Source organism: Leguminivora glycinivorella, chromosome 12 (genome assembly GCF_023078275.1).
Source record: "Leguminivora glycinivorella isolate SPB_JAAS2020 chromosome 12, LegGlyc_1.1, whole genome shotgun sequence".
NCBI lineage: Eukaryota > Metazoa > Arthropoda > Insecta > Lepidoptera > Tortricidae > Leguminivora > Leguminivora glycinivorella.
This window is the reverse complement of record NC_062982.1, coordinates 19988859-20010020: the sequence shown is the minus strand read 5'-3', so window position 1 is coordinate 20010020 and position 21162 is coordinate 19988859. Positions and strand designations below refer to the sequence as shown.

The following is a 21162-nucleotide window of genomic DNA, read 5'->3' as shown; positions in this document are numbered from 1 at the left end:
TTTTGTAAAGACACATTGTTACAAAATATGCTCATACTTTTGGTATCTTGTAGTGTAGCCATATTTATAAGTCTAGATGTTCAAGTTTAAAAACATGATGGAAAATAAAAATAGTTTCGTTCAGAAAAATCATGTTTTATTTCGATCACTTAAATACTTAACAATTAGGTAAAATACATTGTAACTTAATGTAACATAAGGAAAGTTCTAACATTTTTATTTTGGATATAAATAAAATCGAAAGTCTGATTGAACGTTGTTACACGAGTTAAAATAGTTCATTATTTGGAACTTAATACAATAGAACTCAATAAAAGTTCGAAACGAGTGGTGATAAATTAAAACACGACCGAAGGAAGTGTTTTAAATCGACACGAGTTATGAATTTCTTTTCGCATGTGTATCGTACGACGTTTTTCAGTACAGATGGCCCTCCGAAGTTTGGACCTGGCATATAATGAATCACTTCTCGCACTAGTGCGTAAAAAACACCATCTGTACTGAAAAATTATCTATCGACGGTGAACCAAATCTTAGCATTCAAAAAGGCGGCAAATTTGAAAAATGTAGGGGTATAATTCCCATATAAAATTTGAATTTCGCGCCGTTTATTAGTGCCAAGATTTGTTTGACCATCTGTATTAATTACTAGTGTTAACAATGAAGTCTGCTCGTTGTTTGAATCTTTTACCTCGATTGTAATCGGACAGATTTAACCCTTGGCTTGGAACGCCACTCTATCGCATGCGGCGCATTATTAAAATCATTATGGACGTTCTCGGAATTCACTATAATTATGTTTTTTGCTTTTAGATGACCATTAGATAGCGCTAGACGCTACCTTACTCCCGACACACCTCGTTCTCGGCGATCAAATATATGAAAGAGGCGCGTTCCTACGCACACAGTCTAAGCTCGTGTAGGTGAACGCGTACCATGCTTGTGTGAGTGAGATATGACAGGTCGACTGGTCGCGTTTTTGACAGGCGGAAACTGTGAGGTAACCGAGAGGGGGTGGGCGGCATTTTCAGCGGGGAGCGGGAGTGGCCAATGGCCATACTGTACGATATTATTCTTTATTATTCTGTGCTCCCGATTATTATCTCAATAAATCTTAAATCTTGCCGGCGCGGCGTTCGCTTCGATGTACTTTATCCTGGAGTCGCTATCTCTTGCTTGATGGGAACGTTCTAGTCTTATATCATTCTGTCTTCGGCCATTTTCTATAGTCTCCAAAACTTTGTGGGTGTAAAGTACAGTGGGCAATGATATTTTGTGTTTATATGACATAATATTTAGCAAAAACTTTTCCCTGTAAATCTAGATACCGAATCTTGCAGGTGTTCGTCTCGGTGTACTTAGTCCAGGAGTGGCGATTTCTTGTTTGATGGGAACGTCTTGGTCTTTGAGTTTCCTGTCTTCGGCCATCTTGAGTTCGGCTGCTTTCATCTCTTCCTCCATGCGTTGGAGGTGCACGGCCGCTTCTTTGCGCTTGTCGCGGTTTGATCTGAAATGAAATGCAATATAATAAGGGGCGAACAACGAAAAAGTGTAGCTCAAAAGATTTATCGCATAAAATTCTATCAATCATAGATTTTTAACAGACATGAAAACGACTGACGGAAGGTGAACCTTTACATCATCTTTTTTGTTTATCCACCAAAAACAATCAGTACTTCTTTGCATTTTCAAAATGAAATTCATCCCGAACCCACCTATTCTATAAAGTTTAGGTTACAAAGGTCTGGCTCTACGTTTTACAAGGTTTATCTGTTCAGACTAAATTGACAACATGCGATCGACAGATGCCCCTTAAACTTAAGGGGAAAATCTACAAGATGATTGTGAGGCCTGTTGTGTTGTATGGATCTGAATGCTGGGCGACAAAGGTGGAGGATGAAAGGAGAGTGCACGTAGCGGAAATGAGAATGTTGAGATGGATGTGTGGAGTGACCAGAATGGATCGGATCAGGAATGAGTATATTAGGGGAAGTTTGAAAGTTGCGCCTATAACGGAAAAGATGAGGAGTGGCAGGTTGGCGTGGTATGGTCATGTAATGAGGAGGGATGAGTGTCATATAGGCAAAAGAATGTTGGAGATGAATGTTGATGGATGGAGAGGGAGGGGTAAACCCAAACAACGCCAGATGGATTGTGTGAAAGAAGATATGAGAAAGAAATATGTGAGTGTTGACAAATATTATGTAAATTCTACGAGTTAATACGTGCAGCTTAGTGCCAAAGTTGGCAACATGCGATACTAGCGACCCTAGAGCGGCATGAGTTGATCAAAATAGTTTCCGTTCAATACAGCATAAAATTTAAAAAAGTCACACATTCTTATTTTTTTGTTTTATTCCGTCTAAAAATGTTAAAGTAGATCAAGTAATCGCATTTTCTATTTTAATTTACTAAAATAAAAGGCTAACAAACTACTTTGAACAACTCGTACCGCTAGATGGTGCTAGTAAAATTGTTGCCGCTCCATTGTATGGGAAACGTCAGAAGCTGCACGTATTAACTCTAGAGTTTATATAGTATTTGGTGTTGAGATGACGAAAGATAGGGGAGAATGGAAGAGGAAGACATAAATTAAAAATGAATTTTTCTCTAATGGACGTTTAGAAAAACGCACCACATAACGTGGGATATGGGTAGGAGGAAGAAGATCTGTTCAGATTAATTATTATAACCAACATTATTTTTCAAATATAGAATTGTAGAGTGAACGTTACTCACTTGCCGGTTTCCTTGACGGAGAAGAACATGGGCCCGAGCTCGGCCAGCCAGCGCCCGTCCACCGCCGTCACGCAGTGCATGTATTCCTGTAGATAAACAATTCATATTAGTACACAATCTTAACATAAACAAAACTTTGTCAAACTTTTTACAATTGACAACGTTTCAAAATTTTCAATGTCCCTAAATCGAAAACCATTTCGGACTGTTTACTTTTTAGGAATGATTTTGTCGTTTTCTTAGGTGTATGAAACAACGCATGTCACGTCATTAAGTTGAGTCTTGACGTTTGTAACTTACGCTCTTTCTGCTCGAAGTAGTAATAAAACGGGATTTTCGCATTAAAATAGCAGGTTTTTTTTATAAAAAAATACGTGAATCTTTTATTATTGGGTCCTTTAAACCAAACAATAAAAAGTAGTACTCAAAAATATGAAATGTAGTCAATTGACTGGAGTTTTCTTCAATAGATTGCACTAATAGATACGATTGTATTGCTATATTGTTGGGTGTATGTGGTTGCCTACCATTTAGCCGCTGACTGTCATCATGAGCTCGTGGTAGACGACGTAGTCGGTCGCCGAGGTCGGATGCAGGTGGCACGGCATGCCGGTGCGACTATTCACATACTCGACGATACTTTCAGTCACACCGTTACTTGTAGGATATAATTATGTTGTTGCCTACCCTTTAACCGCTCAACGCTCCACCTCCAGGCAGACAATTATGGTCGCGTGATAAATGATAAAACATCAGGCCGTCCCTATCGCACTATTTGTAAGTACGATAGGGACGGCCCGATGTTTTATCATTTATCGCGCGACCATGATTGCCCCAGGTGTGAACAGGTGGTTAGAAGTAAGTAAATGTACCTTGCTGGTCATCATGAGTTCGTGGTACACGACGTAGTCGGGCGAGTCTCCGAGCCCGAACAGAGCCGAGGTGGGATGCAGGTGGCACGGCATGCCGGTGCGGCTGTTCACGTACTCGCCTATGCCTTTCAGGCGGGCTGCTTGTTGGAAGTACGCTGTGGGGTAATATAAACGTTAGTCTTAACTTCACAATGTTTGCGATAAGATTTATAATAGTCGGCGAGCTACCTAATAGGGCGAGGACGCTTTACAAAACCAATCATTAGGCGGTCACACATACTGACCGAAGACCTTTAGAGACCATTTCCTTGGCCGAGCCACCTGTCTTGTTTGAAGCACGTTCGAACGTTTGCCGCGCAAGGACATTGTCTAGTTAGTGACGTTGCTCGATTTGTGTGAACCTATTATTTATTATAGCAAAGTAACAAAGTAAAAAGGTTGTTAAACTTTAGTTTTTTTTCTCCATTTTAAGACAGTTGGTTTTTTTTAAAAATTATAATGTACATACAATGTTATTGTTTTTATCCGTATTTATTTCTTTAGTTTTTCACATGATCAAATACAGATAATAAATAACTCACCAGAACAGATACATTTCCGTACAGTGTCCCAGTCAGTCCCACACGACTCTAGCGGCAACCTCTGAGCTTGCATGATGTCCTTGAGCTGTTGTCGAACTTCGCGCACTTTTCGCATCGCCTTGGCGTGCACGAAGTGTTCTGTACACCAGGAGCTTGAGTAACTGAAAAACGGTTATTTAATTGATATATTCGGGCCGATTTTTGAGTCTCACGCGTTCGAATTAGGTTTAGGTTTAAAGATCTTTATTTATCTCAAAAGAATACAGAACATATTCACTTACATGAGAATTGGTACTATTTTATCATGCAACTATAAAAATATTCGATGAGCGCACATTATATTCTTATTTACAAAATACACTTATTCTAAAACTTAAACTAAGCTGTTTACGGCCAAACTAACAATTTGACGAATTTTATTTTTTTCGTGTAAGGTAGGTATAAATACATTAATATTTTTGTAGGTAATAATTACAGTGAATGCGAGCGAAGAGCGAACATACTTTGCATCGGTCCGAAACCGGTGTATAGAAACAGAGATAACGACGGGAGAGATAAAGATATTTACAACGGATCTAAAGAGCATGGAGGTGACAAAGCGCTTGTGTGAATAACGAGTACGCTCAATATAATGACATTTAATAATGATGCTGGCGGCTAGGTTAGGGGTTTTTTTTTTTATGTAATTTTTTTTATATTGCTTTATAAGCGTTTTTGTGTTTTACTTTGTATTCATATCATAAATAACGCGACCCAAAAAGTAAACTGAATAAAGGTTAATAGTGGAGGTGGAAAAAATTCAGAAAATTGACACTGAAAATAATAAACAAGTCACTATTTTCAACCGGTATTTTAGTGACAAAATCCCGTAGGTATGCGAGATTCAAAAATCGCCCTCATGTAGAACAAATTACAATGTGTACAGATCCTGACTCCAACTAAAGAGTTACTACTGTTACTAGAACTTCGTTTTGATTTGTAAGAGTTGTTAAAGTTAGAACATAAGAGCACTAAGCATGACAATACGAAACAAATCTCGCATATTCGTCAATTTATTTTAAAGTATACACAGCATTGATTTAACGCTGTTATGTTTCATCTCTTTAAATAATTAAATAAATATTGCGGACACTTTACACAGATCAACTTAGCCCCAAACTAAGCAAAGCTTGTACTATGGGTGCTAAGCGACGATATACATACTTAAATAGATAAATACATACTTAACACATACATACATAGAAACATCCATGACTCAGGAACAAATATCAGTGCTCATCACACAGATAAATGCCCTTACCGGGATTCGAACCCAGGACCGCGGCTTAGCAGGCAAACCGCTTAGAGGTAAGGAGAGGGGAGGTTTTAAGTGACGTAATAGCTACGTCGCTTTAGTATTTGAGGTTTCACTTTTATATCAATTTTAAATATTAACCGACACAATGACCACGAGTCGGCGCCTTGCCATAAAAGGTTAAATAATAAATCAGAATACAAATCAGTCTATTTACAAGTACTGCGTGGAGTAGCTTACCATGCGCGGATCCAGGGGGGGCATGGGGGTCATGACCCCCCCCCCCTGGAGCCTAAGTTGGCCATACAAATAGACCACGTGACCCCCCCCCCTGGGGCCCCGGGCCTTTACCACGTGACCCCCGCCTGGGCACGAAACTGGATCCGCGCTTGTAGCTTACTTGTTAGATTTCCACTGGTTATACAAATGCAGTAGCGTGAGATGGTCGGACTCGGGGACTTGGAACTTCTCTTTGACAGCATCAGCTTCCTCCTCCCGGCCTTGTGGACGGTAGAACACGGACGGGACTGATAACATGGACACTGGAAAACAAAATTAATTACATTACAAATATACAATACAATTACTCATTAGAATACAGCAATAGGCTACTTGCCTCCTAGTCAAATCAGCTTCTCTTTCAGAACTGTCATAACGAATTTGAACGACTTGCTAATATGGAATTTATATGAAATCGAATTGAGTGACTGACAACTGAGTTACTTTATATATTTCTATCTGACTTATTAAATAGAAATTGGATTTAAAAATAACTTCTGTCCATGTTTTTCGTATAATTATCTGAAGCTTTATTTCGCGCATGGTATAAAATATTTTATTTTAACTACAGTCAAGTTCCCCATACATAGGAAAGCAACACAAACATTGTTAAACAAGAAATATTTACAAGAGGGAGTTTTGAAATTGTTCCCGGCCAAATGAAAAATGAAATGGGTCTTATCGGCCAAAGTGGTAATACAATTTTATTTGACGTCGGATATAAAAAATAAATCAAATTCAAAAAATGTGACCGTTAAACATTGATAACCGTTTAACGCATCTAAGACACGTAGTTAAGGTCTGTAGGTATATCATTCAGTACCAATCGAGAATCGAGTGAAAACCACCAATACGCTACGTTTGATTGCCCTTAGTAAGCCACCCATCTCATAACTCTGCTATCTGCGGCTGCTATAGCGGCGTCAACGCGCCCGTGCCGTCTAAACAAAGATCCACAGCTACATGGAGTTTAGTATAGTATCTACTAACTATACTACGTTCACTCACCTCATCTCAGCAGAGACGATGAGCATCTTACACTGCGGCGGGTCCAGAGGAAACTCCGCCATTTGACGGCCGAGCGGCGTTAGCGAGCCCGAGCCGTCTAACGCGAGGACTGTTCACTTACTCTACTAATCCTTCAGCCGTCCCGTTGCTTGTTGGAAAGTATGTTGTTGCTGAATGAGTTTAGAAGTATTTTTGATGTTTGTTACCTTGCGTAGTCGGGCAAGTTGCTGAACCCAAACAGCGCGGAGGTGGGATGCAGGGGGCACGGCATACCGGTCAGTATCTACTAACTGTAGTATAGTTGACTTACCTACTATAAGCACCTCAGCGCTACACCCCATCTCAGCGGACACGATGAGCATCTTGCACTGCGGCGGATCTAGAGGGAATTCGGCCATTTGACGGCCGAGCGGCGTCAGCGCGCCCGTGCCGTCTAACGCGCCTAGGATCCAAAGCTGGTACATGGAGTTTAGGATTGTGTCCTGAAAGTAAAACAGGAATTGTAAGTCATTGGATTGTGCATAGAACAACGAGGGAATCATTGAAATAATAGTTTGGCATTGTATCCAAAATGTGTAACTGTAAAGGGAATCGAGTCACTGGTATTACGCTTAATTCCAGGATATCAAGATGAAAAGCTCATATCGATCTAAGCGTCGAGTTTTAATAAATTTTGTACCATTAAGTCAGGTTTTTCATTAGCAAGTTGACAACGTTTATAGATGATTGTTTTACGTGTGACGGAGTGACTCATAAAGACTTAAGAAAGAGCCATATTGGCCAAGTTCGTGCGCTATATCGCAGGCACTGTAGAAGCTAGAAGTTCATGAGTGTACCTACTGCCGTCGTGTGTAGAAGCAGTATCCTTTGCCGGGGCTCGACCGGCGCGTTGGCAGACTATGTTAGTTGGCCCTGGGTGGATTATTAAGAAAACCTTTACTGACCTGCGGAGGCGGGTCCATAAAGTGGAACGCCAGTAGGTCCTCAACTCCCAAAGACTTGAGCAGTAACACCGTATTGGCCAAGTTAGTTCGCTGTATCTCAGGCACTGTAGACGCAAGTAACTCATGAGTGTACTGCCGCTGTGTATAGAGGCAGTAAGCTTTGCCGGGCCCGTACGGCCGGCACGACCGGCGCGCTGGCGGGCGTTAGCTTGACTCACTGGGTAGATCTGAAATCATAATTAAAAGAAGACTGATAAATCGATGACGCCTGGTTCGGAGATCTAGTGAAAAAGGCAAAATCTTCGAGAGGACACACTTCTGAAACGGTTTTGTAGCGGTCATAAATGCGGTCGCAAATGCTGGTCCCGTATTGGGTTATTCAGTCATGGAAGACGATAAATAAATAAATATTAGGGGACACCTTACACAGACCAACCTAGCCCCAAACTAAGCAAAGCTTGTACTATGGGTGCTAGGCGATGATATACTTACTTATATAGATAAATACGAGTACATACATATATACATAGAAAACATCCATGACTCAGGAACAAATATCTGTGTTCATCACACAAATAAATGCCCTTACCTGGATTCGAAAGACGCTTGTTTAAATCATCTGAGAAGATGTGGCCGACTATGGTGATGAAAGCCAGGGGTGTAGGTTTAGGTCTCACCCCAACAGCGAGCGTTGGAACAGGGGGGTTTAGTCCGTGAAAGTCGGACATACCCACTTGGATCACTCGGACCAGTGGGATCCATAACGTGAATCCGTCATAAGGTTAAAGGCAATGATGTTGAATGTGACAGCCCTAAATTCCTTACAGAAATTATAAATGAACCGTACCTGTAGAGCGTCCATACCGATCCTAGGGTTGTACACTTTCAGCTTGCAGTAACCGCAGTCGATCACGTACATTATTCCGTCCACCGTCAGCGAGGTTTCTGAAATGATTTAGGTAAGCAATTAGTAGAAACTGATCCAGCTGTAATTATACACCGTATTTTTATTGGATTTCGTTAACTTCCCCGTATAGTTAGGTCCATTGTAGGAAACAGAATAGAATAGGTACTTAGTTTTTTTTATTTGTAACTTTTTTATGAAAAATTCCATACACCTGCGATAGATGTTAGTTCAATTGCTATTAAGAAACGGGCTTTGTGTGTGGTATGCGATTGACATGTCATAGTTTTGACACTTACTTAGTGCGGTTAATTGTAAAGCCCGTTTCTCAACAGCAATTGAAGTTAACACCGCAGGTGTATGGTTTTTTTAGAAAAAATACAAATTTAAGAAAACTAACTATGCCATTCTGTTTCCTATATTGGATCTAACTATGCCGATGCCGAAGTTAACGGAATTAAAAAAAAAAACAATTGGGGACACCTTACACAGATCAACTTAGCCCCAAACTAAGCAAAGCTTGTACTATGGGTGCTAAGCGACCATATACATACTTAAATAGATAAATACATACTTATATACATAGAAAACATCCGTAACTCAGGAACAATTATCTGTGCTCATCACACAAATAAATGCTCTTACCGGGATTTGAACCCAGGACCGCGGCTCAGCAGGCAGGGTCACTACCGACTGAGCCAGACCTGAGCTGAGAATTCAATAAAAACACCGTGTATGTAGTCATTCAAAGATGCATCAATAATCAAATCAACACGTTTATTACTGCAAAAGCCTGTCAGACGTAAAATAGTGACAGCGCCGAATAGCTGACAGGCCAGCGAACTGATAGTGGGCCTCTTAAGTCTGCTAGTGGTTACAAGTAGTTTGGCAGCACCCTGGCAGGTGTATATTATGACCCCCCGCAGGTTGCTCACCTTGTCGTGGTGGAGGGGCTTAGTAACCGTGGCTTGGTCACCCACGGTGAAGCGAAGAGGCAACCAGGGCCGGCTTGTTGCTGGGCGAGCTGGCCCGAGGAGGATGCTCCAAGTGGGCTTCATAAGCCCGCTTGTGACGCATTGGCGGAGGACCGTCGAGGAAGAGGAGTGTCGGTATTGCGGTGAGCCGTTCTCCCTGTCCTCGGCGGCCGAGGTGGGATCGCAGGGGGAGAGGCGTGATGGTATAGCGGTGCGCCACTCTCCCTACCCCCTGCGACCTTGGCGGGGCCGCTCCGCTGTAGCGGCATTGGTGGGGCCGCAAGGGAAGAGGAGTGCCGGTATTACGGTGCGCCGTTCTCCCTATCCTTTGCGGCCGACTTGGTTAGCGGTGGAACCAAAGACCATGTCCACCGCCGGGCGCCGGAACTCTTCTGGCGCCCATGGAACCTGCGGGTGATGGATCGGGAGTCCCATCACCCGCCTCAACGAGGTTCCGAGCTGGAAGGCCCTCCCGTGTTCCGAGGGCCTTCAGCGCAGTAAGCTGCCTAAGCAGCTTTCGAGAAGGGCCCGCAAGGGCAACGCTGACGGGGTATCGGAGGCCTACAACCGAGTGCCCGAAACCCCGTCCAAACAGCGAGCGGCGGAACGCCCCAGGGGGTTTAGTCCGTGCGAGTCGGACATACCCACTGGCTTCTCCCGGGCCAGTGGGATCCATAATGGATTCCCCCTGGGTCATCAAAAAAAAAAAAAAGGTGTATATTATGAGAAGTTCTTACCGGCGATATTGGTAGCGACGATACATTTCCTTAACCCTTGCGGCGCGCGCTGGAAGATCTTGGCCTGCAAGTCGGCTGGTAGTTGAGAGTAGATTGGCAGAACGGTTAGAGGAGGAGCACTGTCCAAGTCAGCTAAGCGTTCCGTCAGGACCTATAAGGAGAAAAAGAATGAATTTTATAGTGGATCTTATATAAAAAAGGATAGTATTCTAATTACACAAGTCAAATTATATTCTATTGAAAATATTTCAACTTGTGCTATCTTAAAGTAGTCACACCACTATATATATAAATTAAACCCGAAATAAATTACACATATGAAAGAAAAAACCGGCCAAGAGCGTGTCGGGCCACGCTCAGTGTAGGGTTCCGTATTTTTCTCAAAAACTGCTGAACCTATCAAGTTAAAAACAATTTTCCTAGAAAGTCCTTATAAAGTTCTACTTTTGTGATTTTTTTCATATTTTTTAAACATATGGTTCAAAAGTTAGAGGGGGGGGACGCACTTTTTTTTTCCTTTAGGAGCGATTATTTCCGAAAATATTAATATTATCAAAAAACGATCTTAGTAAACCCTTATTCATTTTTAAATACCTATCCAACAATATATCACACGTTGAGGTTGGAATGAAAAAAAATATCAGCCCCCACTTTAAATGTAGGGGGGGGGGTACCCTAATAAAACATATTTTTTATTTTTGCACTTTGTTGGCGTGATTGATATACATATTGGTACCAAATTTCAGCTTTCTAGTGCTAACAGTTACTGAGATTATCCGCGGACGGACGGACGGACGGACGGACGGACGGACGGACGGACGGACGGACGGACGGACGGACAGACAGACATGGCGAAACTATAAGAGTTCCTAGTTGACTACGGAACCCTAAAAAGTGACCAAGGCCTCCAGTGCCTGAGGCTGGAATCGAACCAGCGTACCCTGCAATCGCGGCAGATGCCTATTTCCGCTCGGCCACCCAGGTCACAGCTGCTGAGGTCGAAATTATCTCTCATATGAGTAATTTATACAAGGACTCGTAGCGCCCTCTGACCATCCCTAGGGTAGAACGGTATGGTTCTTGCCCCCCATGTGAACCAAACTCAGGTTGGTTTCAACACAGAAGGGCCTTGGTCACTTTTTCTTTCATATGTGTAATTTATTTCGGTTTTAATAAAAAAGGATAGTAATTTAGGAATGTTCCTGGTTTTCTATCCACTGAAAATATCAATATCCAGGAACGTATTTGATTGACTTGGTTAAGTATTAACAAAGAGGATCGAGTATTATAGAGAATGACTGTCAAAGTAAAATGTGTAATCACAGTGCATAGACTGCCATCTCTCGACACAAGCTTAAAACTTTTGAACCTCAGTTTTGACAATTTGGCCCATATTCTTAGCTTGATATGTTTTAAAATGTCAAATATTAATATTAGCGCCATCTAGCCGAGCGTACCCCAAAGGTGTATCTAGCTCACCGTACCTTTTTCTGTATGGTTTTGGGGTACGTTTTTTTCTTAGACTTTATCGGTCTTTACGAAGTTATATAGGTCTTTGGTATTAACAACTAATAATACGAATGTATTTGGCATGATTATAATGGCTAACCTAGCACGTATTCAAAGGTAATTTTACAGATTTATGAAGTTTTAACATTCAAAATGTATTTATTTTAAAAATATTTTGGCTTACACAGAATAAGAATCTAATTTAAAGTGTCAAGTTTCATGCTAGGCAGAGTACATTACTTTCAGTCGACCTGCGTCCATCAAACATATCGATTTTAAAAGCAATCTATTTGTAATGTTGGCAAACGATTTATAATTAATGGTCACCTCGCAAGTCACTTCGATGTCCTCTTGACCGGGCATGAATATCAGGATGTCACCTTCGTCTGGCTGAAGATGGATTTGCAAGGCCTGAAACAAATGTACAAACATTATAGAACTAGTAAGCGAATAAGCGATGAGCTATAACTGCTATAAGCGATATTAGAAACGAACAAAAGATAGTCGCTCCCGTGTAAAGAAAAGAGACGCGATGGAAGCGAGAGCGAGGGTCTATCCAAACATATCGACGCCGCGCGCAATTCGGCTTTCGCCGACCAAAAATCGCTTGACGAAAAATCTTCACCAAAAATCGCTTCACGGAGGTATATAAATAACCTAACCACAAAATTAATACATATTTTGAAAAAACCCCCGACTACGTTATAGTAGACCGATTTTCATAAAACATGGCTAAGAACAGAACACTCCAGACTAACTCAGCTTTCAGACAAAAAAACTGAATCTAAATCGGTTCAGCCGTTCGGGAGCTACGATGCCACAGACAGACAGACACGTCAAACTTATAACGTCCCCGTCGTTTTTGCGTCGGGGGTTAAAAAAGTGACCAAGTCTACTCGGTTGGATGGTTGTAATTTTATAATTATCAAATTTAAAACCCTTGACAAATACAACGACGCGCCTTTTAAAAAATCTATTTAAAAATAAAGATTACAAAGAAAATAAACATTCAACACGAAATATATCTAACGGAAGTACAAACGTATTAAACTAATGTCAACAAAGTCTTATTTGAGCTCGGTGTGCGTAATGTCACAGAATAAATAACAGTACTACCTACGTGTAATGAGCATCACAGTGTTGCGTACATGAGAAAATCTCTGTTTGTACCAAAGACCTATATAACTTCGTAAAGACCGATAAAGTCTAAGAAAAAAACTGAGGTTCAAAAGTTTTAAGCTTGTGTCGAGAGATGGCAGTCTATGCACTGTGATTACACATTTTACTTTGACAGTCATTCTCTATAATACTCGATCCTCTTTGGTTTGTACATAATCTAATAGCTACCCTCCCTAGCTTAACTAATAATCCCCTGACACCAGGTTGTTTACAAAGCGTACACTTCAGTTAAGTTAGGCTTCTAATGTAACTTGATCTTGGAATTATTAACGATTCCACTCAAATTTGGTCCCCAAAGAATACTGATTCAACGTTTACATTACATACAATAGGCTACTTGCCTCCTAGTCAAATCAGTTTCTTTTTAAGAACTGTCAAAACGAATTTGAACGATTTGCTATGGAATTTATATGAAATCGAATTGACTACTCACGGTCAACTCAGTTAGGTACTTTATATATATCTACCTGACTTATTAAATAGAAATTAGATTTAAAAATAACTTCTGTCCATGTTTTTCTTATAATTACCTGATGCTTTATTTCGTGCATGGTATAAAATATTTTATTTTAACTACAGTCAAGTTCCCTATTCGGATCAGTGTTAAAAGTCAAATTCCTGTTTAAATAAACGTTTTGATTTTATGACTAAACTTCGCCCGCGTAGGTACTAAAAGTAATCTTATCCAAACGTTAAACTTTGGACCCCCATTTCACCCCCTTAGGATGTGAATTTTGAAAAACCCTTTCTTAGTGCTCCTCTACACGTATAAGGAACCACGTCCCAAATTTGGAATCTCTAGGACCAGCGGTTTCGACTGCGCGTTGATATGTCAGTCAGTTAGTCAGTCAGTTTCTTCTTTTATATATTTAGATTTATGAAGACTGTATAATTGTATATGTAGCGCGACGAATTTCGGCGGCAAAACTTCAAATTCTGGGCATCCAATAAAAACATTATGACCATTTTTGTTCGAAACAATTGTAACTTTAAGCAAACAATTGTAACTTTTAAAGGAGTTGAGAGGAGGTAGGGCATAGCGAATGATATTCCGCTTTGTGTGGTAGGGCACAGCACAGCGGATATCGTCTCGCTCGAATCTAGAGCAGAGCCCAACTGGGGTAGTACCTCCGCCTTACAGAAGACCGCAGCCAAATAGCACTAGACCCTACTCATAGTGTTGTGTTCCTGCCGGTGAGTAAGGCTGCCAGAGCTCAACGAGGGTGCGGTGTGCTGATGACGGGAGGACTTACGGAACTAACTTGTTCCGTCTATTGTCCTTTGAGTCGTCGGCAACCCGAACCCTCCTTAGAACTTGTACATTCCTTTTTGCTGTGTACTTAACACAGCAAAAGGGAGTGTACAAGTTTCTAATAGGGTGGCAACGCGCTTGTGACACTGTTTGAGTTGCAGGCGTCCATAGGTTACGGTGACCGCTTTACATCAGGCGGGCCGTATGCTTGTTTGCCACCGACGTAGTATAAAAAAAAAAACGGAAAATGAATAATCCAAAAAGCACTTAGGTTTTTTACCATAATAAAGACGATATCTACGCACACAGTTTGTCAAATATCTAGTTATAGGTACAGTCAACCAATTTGAATCCTAGGCCACTCTAGAACCCTGTCTCATTTTAACCGTGTTCTATTTGCCATAAGAAGTCACATTGACGTTTACTGTGCAAAGGTTCTACAGTGGCCTATGATTCAAATTGGTTGACTATACATTGGTCTGTCTAACTGAAGTGATGTTGTTGCGTTTGACAGTTGCACCTAGGGCTTCCAACTACCGGACCTTATCCAATACCGGTATTCATTCCGGTATTGGCGATTTCAATACCGGGATCCCGGGATCCCGGTATTGAAATCGGGAAAATATAAGAACCAAGTAATTTGCTTAAAATAACAAATTTTATTCGAAATTTCGTTTGTTACTGTTCATGCGTGTTATACTACAGCGGAATCTTGCCAATCCGACTTACAAATGGGTCAAATCGATTACATTTCCAACTTCAAAAGTTTCGATTTCAACCCAAAACGGTTCGCAAACTTATGTGGCCAAGTCGGTTCAACTTTTATTGTTTTTAAGTACCTATACATAGTTCAAAGGGCTACGCCCTGTGCTCTTTATTTTTGTTATGAGTGGGACCGAGGATGCAGTATAAAAGCAAGCGGGAAAGAGCGCCAGATCTCTACTCAGGTGATTCTGTAAGTTAGACATCGCCGCCAGATCGGCATCGGCAAACCATGTTTTATGCCAAATCAGCCAAATCGATCTCTTTAAGGTCGTGCGGAATAGAATCTTTTACATTTTAATAATAACAGGCCTTTGCATCTATATTATAACAGACGATTCAAGTAGCATCCTTGCGACACTTACGTTCGTGGCTGTATAGCCCAATTCGAGAGAGGATCCCTCGTCCGCACACACGGCAGGTGTATGCTCCCCCAGATGGGCGGGGGTTAGAGGCCTGCTCGTGACGCCTCATGCGTTTATCATTCAAGGAGGAGAACCAGGCATTGGCGTGCTTGGATTGACCGTCATGGACAACACGGCGCCACGTGGGTCGGTCTTCGGCTAGTCGTTGCCACTGGTTGCATGGAATATCAAATGTGTCCATGTCACGCTTCACGCAATCTTTAAAGCGCAGCATTGGCCGTCTGACCGGTCTCTTTGCATCTGCAACCTCCCCCAGCAGGATTTAACGTGGCAAACGTCCGCTCCATTCGATACACATGCCCGAGCCACCTCAGTCGCCTCTTCTTTAGTATGGCTGTGATACTAGGAAGCTGTGTCTCATTCATGCTGTGTTACATTTTATAGTCAGTGTTAATGGTGTAATTGTACTGTAGATTTAACTATAATATCACTTTATTAAATAACAAGTATTAAGAACATTTCTCGATTACACACACTATAGTTTCATCATTGACTTTTGAAATTAGAATATGGGTGTTTTTTTTGGAAACACAGTAATCAATATCTACGGTACAATTTTGTGGTATTTTTGTTTTTCGTAGCGCTAGAGGCGCTAAAGCAGTAATAAAATAAATCCGCCAAATCATTGAACAATTAGCCAAGAAAGCTAAATTGTCCGACATAGATGATTAAAAATCACATTAAGAAATAACCTATGGAATCACACATTACTTTGCAGAAATGATAATCAAAATCAAAAAGATTACTTCGCGGAATAGAAACACTTAATTTACGGATAAGAAAAGTAATTTTCTTCATTTTGATAGTTGAGTAGTGAGTTCCCAATTTCGTTACTATAGGGAATGTTACGGCAAAGTTTTGAGCTAGAGTTCAATACACTAACGCACACGTACAGTCAACCAATTTGAATCCTAGGCCACTGTAAAACCTTTGCACAGTAAACGTCAATAGATAGAATACTCTTTATTGGCACACCTCAGCAAAAGATACAGATGGAGACAAAACAAATGTCAATGTGACTTCTATGGCAAATAGAACACGGTGTAAATGAGACAGGGTTCTAGAGTGGCCTAGTATTCAAATTGGTTGACTGTACAGTAAAAATAGAGTAACTACGGTATACGTTAGTTCGTATTCGTATGCATTAACCAATTTTTTGAAAAGTTATATCTATGATATAGATTATAGATGCATCAAGGCGATTTGTTTACAGAGGATCTGTGGCCTGTTGCAACTACGTTTGACGTGTTGCTTCTCTGTCACACTTACGTGCGAATTAACAAGTGCAACAAATGTGTCAAAAAATGTTCGCGGCAGACCCTCCTCAATGAATGCTTTTGACACGTATCTTTAATTCTTTATCAATGTAATCATCGAAAAAACTATCATTTTCATTCAAATATTGCAAAAACACCAAACAGAGAATGTGTCAAATCGAAAAACGAGAGCAGGAAGCAAGATTTACGCGTGCAGTGACCATCGTGATGCAGAAATTTAACGTTTTTGATGAGTAATTTACGTTCATTTGGCATAATTTGTTAGTTTCTAAAAATACCGGGATCCCGGTATTACTAAATTAAATACCGGTATTGAAATGTGCCCAAAAAAAGGCGGGATCCCGGGATCCCGAGATACCGGGATCCCGGTATTGGAAGCCCTAGTTGCACCGCAGTGACGCCAGAGCAGGCAAATAGGTATTACCGGATTACGGAGGCAAATCCTGACATCCTGATATTGGCCATAGATATTGTACATAGGGCATGTGTCCACTGCATTGATAGAAGTTAGAACTAGTACATTTGACTTTTATACACCGTGTTTCCGGTATCACTAAAAACCTCAGACACCCCAACTGATTTTTATTGTTTTAAACGTATGTAGAATATTCATTTTTTAATTTGATGATTATTATTTTTTTAAATTGAATATTTAATTTTCTGTGCAGCTCTACTCGACTTTTAACTCTACACTCAATAAAATAATTGCTAGCTGCCATCGTAAACCTTAAAACTGATTAATTGTGTACGTTACTGCAACGACATAAGGTTTACCAATAGACAGCTATGTCACTGTAAAGCACGTTAAACTGTGTCACAGTAAACTTCAAATTGGACAGGTGACGCAGTAAGCAAATTTAAACCTAACGTTCAAAATGACAAGGTTGTAATTAGGTAAGAGTTCAATTTGTTATGACTTATGATAAACTTTAAAATTAAAGTGATGCACAACGTCAAACTCGTAGCGGAAAAAAATAATCGTCCAAGTAACCAGCCAGTATTAATACTCCTAAATACTGAAAAAGGTATACAACCTCTAGCAATATGATATGCACAATGTGGTATTACGAATTTGTAGAATGGGCACGTAAACAATAACTAATAATATGTATTTTATATTTGCTAATCGGCTCCCACTGCCACAAAGAGGAATTTAATAAATGAATCCTGAGTTATGATAGATATCCAGAAATTATTGCAAATAGATATTGATAGAACACCTCCTCAGTCTGCCTGTGACCACGGACGTATTGTCAACTACGAAACGTCAGTCAAATGATATACGTAGCAGTATAAGTGTAAGTATGGATAAAATTTTATACTCGTAAAATATCAAGAGCCAAAATCCCAAAACCTGTCCAAATGTATAAACCAAACTAAACTAACTGTGTTGTAAACTATGCGAGGTGTGCAATAAATGTATTGTATTGTAATGTATCTAGTTTTTCTAAATGTCAACTTCTATTGGTCTGTCTAAGTGAATTCCAGCTCCAACAAGATTACAGTTGCACGCAATGACGTCATAGGAGGCAAATAGGTATTATGAGATTATGGAGCCAAGCCTGATATTGGAGATATATGACGTGAGTTCACTGCGTTGATACAGGTGAGCCTTTTGGTTCACTAACACAAACAACCTACCTATATTGTATGTGCATAATATTTATCTGTTTATATATTATTAATTTCACATTTTATAGAAAAACAGTTACTTTTTATAGAAAAAGTAACCTCTGGAAAAAAGACGTATGTAAAACAATTTATATTTTAAAACAACCCATATTGCAATATAGCATATCAAGTTCTCGCGTGCACATAACATAATATTTAAGTCACAGGTCGAAAGCCGCTGGCCCAAACGTCAGAAACATGTGAATTAATCTTATTAAATTGCGACCTGTAAGTGACTTTAAATAAATATTGCGTTATAAAAACCGCCCTTAGCCAATACTTAGCTTAAGTGACAGGTATAAAAGTATAAAACGGGCCATAGGACGCGCCCTTGGGGTAACCCTGACCTGAGTGCAACGTTCACGTTCACTGACTTTCTTAGTTCTGTAATAAAACTTTGGGAGAAGTTGTTAAGACTGCAAAATGAAATTGTTTTTGCAATTATTCATAATGACAATTCAAAAATGAAGACTGCAGCCGAATTTCTTGCATAACATCCGTCACTAATTTTAACAAGAAGATTCACAGTGAGTGACGTAAACGTAAACACTGATTCAGTAATATTGGAACAGGAACTCTCCTGCGGTCACTCACCGAATGTATCAAATTGTATAATTCGGCAACGTATTCACAACATACCTAGCTAATTAGGTATAATTACTACATATTATAAATAAATAATTTAGTTATAAAAGCAAAGAAAAATAATTTAAGCCCAAAAGATTGGGCCATCACCGTGGCATTATTCAATTACTACAAATTTTGCATTAAAACATGTAAACGTAATCGTGACTGCTTTCTGGAACTAATAAACCTAAAAACTTATAATCATTTATATGATATAAATATAATACTGCCCGTCACCCATACGTATCTCAGGTTACCTAAATAAGTCTATGACCTAAGATGTCTGTCTCTTGCCAGGTATAAAAGTCTCCTTCGGGCGCGCCCTTGAGCTAACCCTGACCTGCACTGCAGTGCACGATTATTGACTTTCCTTGAAGCTTTGCAATTAAACTTGTTCGTTGGGATTTATCTCAGCGGTGAGTTCAGTTTATAAATGCATTTGAAAACTAATTTTGATGTCAAAGGTAAACTTTGAAAGGTGTTAATTCTAGTTTGATTTGCGTTTATAAATTTAAAATTTACCTACTTGTTCTGTTTTACATTCTTCATCTTCAGAGATTTAGGTGTGTAAGAATATAGAAAGGAAAGGATCATGATGTTTGGCAGGATTCTGCTTTTATTTCAGTATATCGTCATCATCATCAGCCGTATTGACCGCCGGCCACGAGGTGTCTTTTAAAAAGGATTTATTCGTCTATGAAATCCATACAAAAATAAGCACAAGAGAAGATACACTCCTCAGTTCCGATTCTTTCGTCGATTTTCACGTCGTTCTAATAGTGCTCGTGCCTAAATTATCTTTATTTAAAACTTAAATAAACTTCCTAGGCATTTCGTTAGGTATTCTAATGTTAAATATCTACTTGTTTCAACCATTTATCATTTTTATTTCGCCCACAATTTATTTTCATCAAAGAGCGTAAGTAGTTACATTTATTTACATAAAGAAATTCAAGGTCAAACTTCACACAACAAGAATAAGGGTATGAACTTCTAGGCTCGTGAGAGACAATCCTTTTTTAAAACTAAAACTCCCAGACACACTAGGGCTCCCCAGAGATGCTTAAGTAAAAGCACAGAATTAGATTTACGTAGAAGAAACAAGTTCATCCATTTGTATGGCGGCCGAGCGTGTCAGATTTTGTACTGAAGTTGTTACTTGCCTGTGATTTTTATGTCTCAGGTGAGTGAGTATCAATTAAATATCACGTAACGAGGCATTTTTAATGTTTATTTGAAAACTAAAACTCAAGCTGCGATTAAAGACGGACACTCAGTGGATTTCACTGAGTTCATTTGACACGCTAAGTAGATACATTTGCTTGATCTATGGTATATATAACAAAAGTGTACTATGTTCTCTAGCGCTATTTTTAAAACTGCAGGCTAAATTTAGTGGAGGGCAAGCGTGCGTTACGACTAAGTGAAAAACTGCATTAGTTCTGTTCTTCTTGTTGGCTACAACGGAAACATTACTGTGGATTTTACAACTTGTCAATTTGTCATTCGAACAAGTAAAGCTGTTGTACAAGAAATAATGACAGTAATTTATTTTTACATTTACAAATAAATGATCTTGGATTATTGACGGTCCGAAACATTCTATTTCCAACGAAGACTAAGCTGGAAATAACGTGTTTCTAATAACAAAGTAATTTCATTGCCCTTCAAGTTTACAGTCGTTATTGAGTTGTTGTCCATTTGTTGATTAGAAATGGCTTTTGAACTACAAACAAGTAGTAAATATTGCCGTTCCTCTTGCGACAGTAAAGTAATAAAATTAGTGATTAAAAGTGTAAAATATTAAAGTAATAAATAGGGCACTTACTAGAAGCAACTGGGATAAGTGCCGTACATTAAGATGAAGAGAGGGCCTATGAAGACGATGATAATGAATAAAGAATTATTAGTAGATACGTATATGATTTGATCACGCTTAATACAGCCAAGCTCAATGGTGGGTGACCGGAGGGTAAAATAATGATGAAGCACATTCTATAGCACTAAATTCGGATGACCTTGAAAATAATAAGTAGCTCACTATAGGCAGAAGACCTGCTTGAGAAGTAGAAAATGATGGAATAATGAAAATGTAAAAATGTCAGGGCTAATACTAACTGAACAGAAC

The 21162-nt window shown here is 39.8% G+C and overlaps 1 protein-coding gene across 1 annotated transcript in view; it reads right to left on the bottom strand.

Annotated features, from left to right (window-relative positions):
- Nucleotides 1-120: 120 nt before the first annotated feature.
- Nucleotides 121-21162, bottom strand: part of LOC125231724 (pre-mRNA-splicing factor ATP-dependent RNA helicase PRP16) — a 197650-nt gene continuing 176608 nt past the window's right edge. The window contains 11 exon segments of the mRNA XM_048137273.1: nt 121-1507; nt 2740-2825; nt 3612-3766; nt 4193-4353; nt 5887-6028; nt 7084-7255; nt 7718-7890; nt 7893-7944; nt 8565-8662; nt 10333-10483; nt 12169-12252. Coding sequence (XP_047993230.1) covers nt 1321-1507; nt 2740-2825; nt 3612-3766; nt 4193-4353; nt 5887-6028; nt 7084-7255; nt 7718-7890; nt 7893-7944; nt 8565-8662; nt 10333-10483; nt 12169-12252 — 1461 coding nt within the window. The 3' untranslated portion in view covers nt 121-1320.